This window comes from Lagopus muta, chromosome 1 (genome assembly GCF_023343835.1).
Source record: "Lagopus muta isolate bLagMut1 chromosome 1, bLagMut1 primary, whole genome shotgun sequence".
Taxonomy (NCBI): Eukaryota; Metazoa; Chordata; class Aves; order Galliformes; family Phasianidae; genus Lagopus; species Lagopus muta.
The window spans coordinates 121,303,969-121,313,515 of record NC_064433.1 but is presented as its reverse complement, the minus strand read 5'-3'; the positions used below and the strand labels follow the sequence as shown (position 1 = coordinate 121,313,515).

The 9,547-nt window shown below is 38.3% G+C and overlaps 1 protein-coding gene across 2 annotated transcripts in view; it reads right to left on the bottom strand.

Annotated features, from left to right (window-relative positions):
- Positions 1–1,244: 1,244 nt before the first annotated feature.
- Positions 1,245–9,547, bottom strand: part of VEGFD (vascular endothelial growth factor D) — a 32,089-nt gene continuing 23,786 nt past the window's right edge. For both annotated transcript variants that reach the window (XM_048962305.1, XM_048962313.1), the window contains exons 3-7: positions 9,242–9,432; positions 6,962–7,110; positions 5,868–5,965; positions 3,270–3,465; positions 1,245–1,910 (exon numbers count right to left, since the gene is read on the bottom strand). In XM_048962305.1, coding sequence (XP_048818262.1) covers positions 1,784–1,910; positions 3,270–3,465; positions 5,868–5,965; positions 6,962–7,110; positions 9,242–9,432 — 761 coding nt within the window. In that variant the 3' untranslated portion in view covers positions 1,245–1,783. The remainder of the gene's footprint in view (positions 1,911–3,269; positions 3,466–5,867; positions 5,966–6,961; positions 7,111–9,241; positions 9,433–9,547) is intronic.

Here is a 9,547-nt window from a genome sequence, read left to right as displayed (position 1 = left end):
CTGTTGCTCTTCATCTTTTTGAGGAATGTGCTAATGGTGCAATCAACCACAGGGTCAGTAACCTCAACTGTGAGTGAGGTGAAAAGTGATGGGGTAGTTTGTTCCATCTAAACACCTTTAAGCTTCACTTAAAGGAGTGTAAGGGTGAGCTTTACTGCCCAGCTGGTTCACCTTGATTTGCACTGGGGTCCCATTCTCCTTGTCTGTGCACAGTGCGGATCAGTTGCACATGGCCTAAGCTATGGAGGAATCTCCTCAGTGAAGAGTCTACTGTAGAGAAGGAGATGGCCCTGCTGCAGGGCTTCACTTTGTGCAATCACGTGTCAGAACACATTGTTTGGTGAGACGTCCCCAGGCCACTTCCCAGTCTGCCAGTGTATTTGTACGGACCTAGATCACAAGATTATTTGGAGGGCACTTGAAGCAGTCATCCAGTGTCCCACTTTAAGTGCTTTACTCAGAGAGAAGATATATTACATTGTAGTGCTTTCTCCAACAGCTCAGTCCACCTTACATGGCTGGGCTCTAATTTTATTTTGAAGAAATCTATTTTTCCCTATATAAATTAAAACAAGACATCAAAAGCCGTTTTCCTTTCCACATGTTGTGTCAACATTTCCATCTCTGTTGCAGTTGTTTAATTTCCTCTGTTCCCTCTGTTCAAACTGCAGTAAAGAATTGGAGAATTCAGCAAAGGGAAAGAAATGATTCCGTCATCAACACCACCACTTGCAGTTCAGGACTGCTGCTTACAATATTTTGTCTGAAACCAGATTTCATTGGTCCAGAAAATAATACTGCCCTTATACTTGTTTTAGTCAAAACACTGTTATTCAAGCCTCACGCTGGTGAAAAGAATTTCAGTGCAAAGGACATATTTTCATACCATTGTAGGCCAAAAAAAAACCACCCATCTTTTCCTTCAGAAAATTGCTGAACAGTTAGTACTAGTGTGGCTGCTATCCCCTTAGGGAGGCTAACATGCTACAACAGGAACAAATAAATAAATCACACACGCCTGTCAGGCAGACATGGGAAAAATGATTCTTCTTTACTGAAATTATTGGACTTAGTGACCTTGTGTCTACCAGCGTTTGGGCAGGAGCCAGTCCCAGAGGGACAAACATAGAAAGGCTGTGCATGAGGTGGCTTTTGGTTTTTGCTTAACTTCTTTTCGTTTGGCAGAGTTTTAAAATAACAGAGATTTAAAAAAAAAAAAAGAAAGAAACAAAACACAAAAGCACTTGAATAACTGATGTATTTATTTTCTTATATACAATTAAATATGGCACATCTGACAGTAGTTGTACAATAAATTCAAAATGATAATTAAAGCTGGACAGTAGATCAAATAACTCAGTGCTGACCCTATTAGAAACCAAATCCTGCACACTGAATTTCTGAAGAAAGTTTTACCCTACAGTTGCATTAGCTAAGGATTCAGAGGCTAAGATTATCTAGTCTCAATTTCTGAAAGTCTGGCTGTTGACTGTGACTGTTACCAATACACCAGCTTCATTTTCCGTAGCATGACATTGAAGTGGCTCTTTCTGCTCTTACTTCCACATAGACAGAATTTCATCAGTTGTTTTTACCTCTTAGAGGACAGTTATCAATGCCCCAGAGGATTGACCTGCAGTTAGTGATTACTCTAATAAATAAATGCAGACTGGATTCATTCTTCTGCTGTTAATGTGGAAGATGTTCGTTTTTACTACTGTTTGAAAGTCATTGACAGCTACTTTGCAAAGCAGTGGATTTCTGGAGAACTGGAGAAGCTGAGTCAAGGATTTTCTTTGCTTTGAGACCCATGAGAATTTCTCTTCTCCTTTGGACATCGACAATGCCTGGGACATGTTGGCTTTACAGTTGGGCATGTTCTGGGTTGGGATGGACATTTGTCCTCACAGCTGTTTGATAAAGGAGAAAAAAAGCAAAAAAGAGAGGATTTTAATGTGATATTCTTCACTGTTACATTCCTCAACTTTTTCATCACTGGACACAGCAGTGTTCTCACACCTGGGACAATGCTGACACCATGTGATACAGGGAGAAAAGACTTTGTTGCTGGATACTGCTGTCCTCAGGTTTTATGAAGTACTTTTGCTCACTGATGCTTCAGCTTTTGTTCTCCAGGACTAACAAGCATGCAAATCTGGCATAGAATTACTGTGTACAGATTACAGTCATTTCTAGAACCTAAACAATGTAAACAAATTATAGCATTGATATCCTCCTGCATCCAAAACTCATAAATGACTGAGTCTTTGATGATGTTTCAACTCTACTGATTCTTTTTGTTTCAACTCTACTGATTCTTTTAACTATGTTACAGTTGTTGACAAGTGTTTTATGCCTGTCTTTATTTTCAGAGCTCAATCTAAAGATGCAGATGTTCCTCCTTCCACAGTTTCCTCTCCATTAATGAATCTAAGAGGTCTGTGACAATGGACTGTATGGGTGACCACTCAGCAAACTGCAGTTCTGCTTTAATAACCAGTGAAACTCAACTCTTGAGTTTCTATTTATAAGCTTTCAGACTGCATACTTGCATGCTCTTGGATCTGTACACATGACAAGGGCTCTATGAAAACAAACATACAAACAACAACAACAAAAAAACTATTGCATGAAAAAAGAGTACTTTATATTTTCTACTTATGTTTTGCCAAAGAATCCTCAAAACTAGTTACTCAAAAGGATTAGGGGAATGCACTGAATGTAACAGTCCCAGAACGATTTTCCTGCTTCCCCATGCTGTCAGTTGAATGGCTTTGTATATGTACAAAATTTCATTAGCTCTAGTAAATCATTTGAGGACAAACATGGTGAATAATGAGCTACATGATGTGGGTGTTAATCTAGGGTACCTTTGCCCCTAGAAGTATGTGAGACTGCATTGGGTTATCACAGAGAACACAGAGTGGGTTTGGACACCCTAGAAATGCAAGACTCAGTACCTCACTGTAAATCGTCTTGGTAACATAGTAATTTCAAGTGTAGCACAGTTTTAGCAGTCATTCCCTTAAAATTAGGAGAAAAATAATGAATATACACAGTTGAATAGCATCCTTGTTCATATTTCTCAAAACATTAAATATCTTATACTCCTTCTATCTCCTGTCTATTATTATTATTACATCCATAATTGCAGCAAGTGATTCTGTACTGGATGGCAATCCTATCTAATTCAGCACTTGCACCTCCAGCATCTACACAGGCTAATTCAGACCTTGCAGTATAGCCACTGAGTGATAAGGAGCACTTACCTACAGGTTTCGGCATGAAATATCTTGTGTTTCTGAGCACAGCTTTCCTGGTTCTCTCTACACAGATAGCAGCTGCAGTTCTCTTTACTTTGAAAGAAGTCTGTGGGACACTTCTGCCTGCAGATGCATTCACAATTTTCTTCATCAAATTCCATGTATTGTCCACACATAGCCAGCTCAGCAAGGGGAGGGAGCCCTGCAATAGCAAGTACAACTTTCAGCAATAAGCTTTACATGGTTAAATTCTGCTCTGGAAGAGGCTGGCTCTTTTGCTGCAGCCAAAAGGGCTCATGTACTCTCTAATTTATTTTGGTCTTCTGTTGTAACTTACATTGCAGAGAAGATCTTTTCAGCTTTTTCAGGACAGGAGTGGGCTGATTGTTTCACTAATACTGCTATTTCTTATGGGTTGAACCCTGCATAAAAGTATTTTATTTTGGGGATGCATATTAGAAGTGCCAAATGTTAGGTTTTGGGACACAGGCATGCTTACAAGAGAGCAGATTTCAAAAAGAAAGTTCCCAGGATTTAGTGTATACCCCTCGCAAAGCTGCCTATCCACACAAACTAGCATACTCACTGTTCAACGTACTTCGCTATTCCCACACTTTGTTGCAGAATTTTTGCAGAAGTAATACTATGTCTAGTAAGATGTAATCCAGTCTAGTACTTCAATAAGCAACATATGTACACTTGTCAGTTAAAGGAAGGAGAAAATACTCTGTTTCAGAAACAAGCCCCAGCCAAGCAAACACACTGTCTAATACTTCATCTGTCTTCCTTCAAAATACGCATCTGGACTATAATATGAGGTTAATCCTAGAAAAAAAGGGAATATATTTTCTGAAAGCCACATTAAAATGCTGGCAGCACATCACTGGTTAAAGGTCATGGCTTATAATGTGTCAGTGGGAAGATAATTTCCTGTAATTTTACAATTAACTATTGGATTTAACCTATGGAATGTGGAATGTAACCTGTGTCCATGACCTCTGCAACCTGAGCTCTGATCTTACTGACCAGAACGGGCCTGTACACTACTTGAAAGAAACCTTCATTATTATTTGCTTAATGATGGAAAACTAATATTCAAAAACTTAAAAAGAAAGAAGAAGGAAAGGAATCTGCCACAAATTCTTGGAAAACAAACCACTTCCTTGGGGTGATAAAGCTTGGCATGTACGAGTGTTTCAGCCTTGCTTCATTTCAACATCAAAGGCAGATCTTAAGTTATTTTATTCCAGCCACAGCCAAACCCATTGTGCTTCACAGAATGATATTTTATCTGAGGAAATATTGAGTTTATGTCAACAAAAGCTATAATTTAACAAGCCACAGACTCTAATCTCCAAGCTGACCTTACAAAAGGCTAAGAGCAAAGAGGAATCTGGCTATTCAGTGTCCTTTGGACATACTCTGATATATGGTGTACTAATTCTTTCTTGAGTGGTAAGCCTAACTTGAGCTTAACTACTTTACTTGATGGCCAAATGAGCTGATTCAGAATGAGAGCAGATCCTACAGGAAAAAAAAAAGCAACATGAAACTGATCTATTAGCCTTATGACATCTTAATCAACAGAGCAGTTCATGAAATTATTAGATTCTAGCTTAGCTTGCTTGCCAGCTTCTTTTTACGGTTGCCTTGGTTTATTGTTTTGTTTGCTGAGTGCAGTTTAAATCAGATGGGCAAAGCTTCCTTCTGTGTCCATCTGCTCTACTGCTGTCATGTTTTTACTTTGACCAGCACAATTTCCTAAGAATATCATGCGTTGTTTTTTTTGTTTGCTTGTGTTATTTGTTTGTTTTTAATTTTATTCAGGCCATGGGGAAATTTTAACTTTTTTCCTAAAACTTACTGCCAGTAGGTGTCTTTAGACTTACACAGTTCCCTCACAGAATATTTCCTGCAAATTTATTTGACAGCAAAGTTTTCCAGGAAAAGAGAGAGAAAAGAAGTACAGAATACTTGTATTAATTTTACCCTCTTCCATTTCCTTCTATAGACCAGAAAGGGTACACTTGCGTACTCCTGAATATGTATGGTATATCAGTTTGAAAGCATCCTAAACATTTTAATATAATCATAAAAGATAATCAAATCATTTCAAAGGTCATATAACCTTTTGCAATGACTACAGCTAATAGGAGGAATTGCTTTTACCCATCTTGTTCCTGATATATCTGTTCTCGAGAATGTCCCATAATGAAAATTCAAGACTTTCCCCACAATATATTCCAAGGATAAATGGATTTCTACAGTTAAAAGGTTTTTTTCATTATGTATGTTATACAATTTAAGGTGAATATAAGATTAAAAAAAAAAAAATCAAGAATGGCCACTTCATGTTTTTAGTACATTCCTGTTTCTTACTGACTTGTTTCTAGAGGTGAAGTAAAATGTCCAAGGAAAAAATATGAGATGGAGATAAACGTACCAATGTTTATTTTCAGGCAAGTTTCTACACTGTAAGCAAGATCTGTCTAAGGATGTAGAATCAAAACTGCTCTCACAACAAGAAGTGGAACAAAGCCCATATGCAACACAAACATCCTGCAGATAATAAGCAGAAGTGCTTCATTGTTAATTTAGTTTTACCTTCCCGTCTGTTTGAGTGCTGTACGTCTGCAACACATTCACATTTGTCACTATCCCAGACCCATCCATTATGGCAAAGTTTGTTCGTAAAGGGACAACTAGAACGGGGAAAAAAAAAAAGAAAGATGGAAATTTAAAAAGTAAATATAAAGAGCAGCAGCATAGTCATTTGGTGGAATGAACCTACTGATGTTCTGCCACTGTGCGAAGCTGTGGCATCTGTGTGCATTATTGCTGTGAACAGAAAACCTTGACAATGGATGATGGGGCTGGATCTCTATTTTACAATAGGAGTAGTAGATAGAGCATATATTTCAGACTACATGCCTAAGAAGGAAATGGCAACAATTTTGCAGCTCCGCTTTTTTTTTTTTTTTTTACTTTTTTTTCCATCTCTGCTCCACCCAGGGTACTCTTAGTCTTAGTATTCATGCCATCTATCTGTATGCTTATATATAAGTCTAGACAGAGACAGTTAACATTAAATAACCTTTTAGATGTGTTTCTAGAGTGTTTGTTGAGTTAATTTAGCAAATTCCCATCAGGATTACAGTAGTGCTTTTACCATACTTTGCAGTAAGATGTGAAATCACTTTTGGCCAAGCTCTGAACCTGGCAGATGCAAACGAAGACTGGAGGATAATTGCAAAGCCATGCTTTGCGTCACTTCTGACCCAAGGTGCTGTGGAGTGGAGTTCTTTATGTTGACCTCAGCACTCTTTGTATGCCCTGGCTGGTTAATGTGTGAACAGAGTTGCTTGTGTCAAGTCGGAAAATCTATGCATATCTACCCAAGTAGCTCCAGTGGAGTATAGTGATAATATTTGATCTTTGAGTCCCCTTTCAAACATCTTCATGTCCTTATGACTGCAGATCCTGCTGTACTAGTCTGCTGCTTTCTGGATTCCTGTTTCCATTCAGTATTATTTACAACATCCAGTCAAAGTTTTATAATCCTGAATGATAATCAAGATAATTGGAAAACCATTTAGGATAACAGAAAGTGCAGGCACCTTTACAATGACCAAATCAGAGCAAAGCAATTTTCTTACTTCAGACAGCATAGGTAGCAAATTGTAAATGTGTTAACTTACCCATCTTCTTCTGGGTACTGGACAGATCTTCGTATGATGGTGTACTGGTGACGCTGGGTGTTTGACAAACACTTACAACCGGTGTGATTGGCAATTTTGATTGGCACAGGCTCTGGAACACTTGTCAAAGGAACCGAGATCTCAAAGAGCTAGGTGGGTGAAATAACCATTTTATTTTTTTTTTCAGTTTCTGTTTTAATATGTGAAGTCTTCCATAAAAACGTTTTATCCTTTGCCACCGTTTGCCTCACCATTGCTCTTTTTTTTTATCAATAGTAACTATTTATACACAGGTATAAATAAGCAGGTGGCCAGTGAATGTTCTGAAGTGAGGGATGGACTATGTCCACCAAAGTAGAAGCTTGCCAGAATAATTGTACTGGTGCTATATACCCAACATTGTCCCAAATTCTTCATATGGACACTAAAAAGCCTGTTGTGTATTGCTAGAGCAAGATGAAAAGTATACGGACATTGCAAACTTTATTCTCAATTGTATCATCAGCTGAATCTTAACAACTTATGGAGATATTAACTGTCCTAGAGTACTCACACATTGCATCTTTAGATCCCTAACTTGATCCCCATGGCCTCCTCAGAGAAGGAAGAAACAGGAGTAAATAAAGGACACGTTAATTGGGTTCTCTTTATTGGAGAGCCTAAAGAAACAAGAAGCCTATCTTCAGTGCATGCAAATTGATGTGATCTCTAAGAGAAAGTCCTGGTTCTTTGCGCAGCAATGTATAGGAGGTGTTCAAATTATACACAACCCCTCTGCCCTGGCAGACCAACTTCCTTCAAGCGGAAAATAAAGCACAGGGTACTTCTCTGCATACCACCTTAGTGCTGCATCCATATTCAGCATCTGGGAAATATTCCTAGATCTTACACTTTAGATTTTTAAATTTAAGTGTCACAGTGTCTAACTTTGGGAGTATCCTTCAGTGGATATTTTGCACAAGGAAAAAATACTCTCACTTATACAGGAGTAATTCTGCTGATTTTAGAGAAGTAATTCTGAGCTGACGGTAGTGTATGCAGGAGTGGAATTAAGGTGAGAACTTTTGAGGGAATGGTTATTTCAAGAGCACTAAAGAAATGCAGAATTGCAGCTTTTCAACAAACTTAGGAACTGCTGTTCAAAAACCAAGTAAGTAAATAAATACTTTTTAACCTAGGTCTCTGAGCTGATCAGATGACTTTTGTGTGTGGCTGTAAGTGCCTTCTCTTTCGGGTATGGAATTAAAACAATTAATGAACATTGACACAAGCAGGATAGGCCCTGATTTATTTTAATCTAACTGTATCCCAGTGCAACCAGACACAAAGAAATTACATTCCAAAAAAAGCTGTAACAATATGTAAGTGAATCAGGCCTGCTGCCTTCAAATATTTCCCCATAAGGACTTAAATCTTTTTAAAACAGCTGCCTCAATCTTGGCTCTGACTTAAAGAAAACCCTTTTTGATAACTAGAATTTAATATATTATTTCAAGTACAAAAGGTTTTAAAAGTGGGGATACCCAAGATGAAGATAAATCTGACAAGACCAGTCCCCTGGTCTTCATATAGTTTCAGATGTAGAACTTAGAACTGTGCTTAGTCACCCATTGGAGCAAGATATCTCTGTACGTAGATGCTAAAGGCAGTCTACTGAAAGATACTTCTGGATACTCTTTATGCTCATATTTTGTGGTCATTAAAACTCAGACATTTATTGCAACTGATTTAAGCCTTTCTTTTCCATTGTGATTTGTGATATTCAGATCCCAAGGCATTCATATGGAGAGCATCTGGCCTCTTCTTCTGAAAATGCCTCTTTTTTTAGGCTTGCAAATTCAAAACTATCAGCCAGCCTTGTGGAATTGATGTCAGTTTTAAAAATACAGCTCTCAGATTCATGGCCCCACACAACAACATTTCCCAAACTCTCCTAATCCTTTGGATTTTCACAAGCCAATGTTCTCAAGGGCCCCAGATCCAAGCAACAATATGTTAAATAAGGATTAAACCCCTTAAAATCACATGAGCCTACAATCACTTTCTCACTGCCTGATTTTCCATCTCTTTGCATACACAGACATTTTTAGTAATGCAGCATGAGTGTGAAATGTTACTGCACATGCCTGCATTCACTCCACGTGGATAAAAAATTAATTCTCCTGTTTGTTATGGTAGTGCAGACAGATCTTTCATAACAGGATTTCAGAAACCAAACATCCTTTTTTCCCTTCATTTTTTGAGAGCCAGGCCAGAAAGAGAGCAAATAGCTTCATTTACCGTTTTTGACACGTAAGTTGTACTTGTGTTCATGCAACTCAGACTCTCCTCATTGCAACAGCCTCCACATCTGAACACATTCACACAGGGTGGCTTGAAGAACTTGTTGGTTGTTGTACCCAGCTCTTTGGCAACTTCCACACAGGTTTCCCTTGGCACACACTGAGTCTTCTGCCATTCTTCATCTATGACTAGAAAGAGCACCATTTTTAGTGAGCAATTGTGGCAAAGTAAGCCTCTGACTGGTGAGGTATTACATAATTAAAATGAAGTGCTGACAGGCCATCTGCACTTACTTGGATCAAT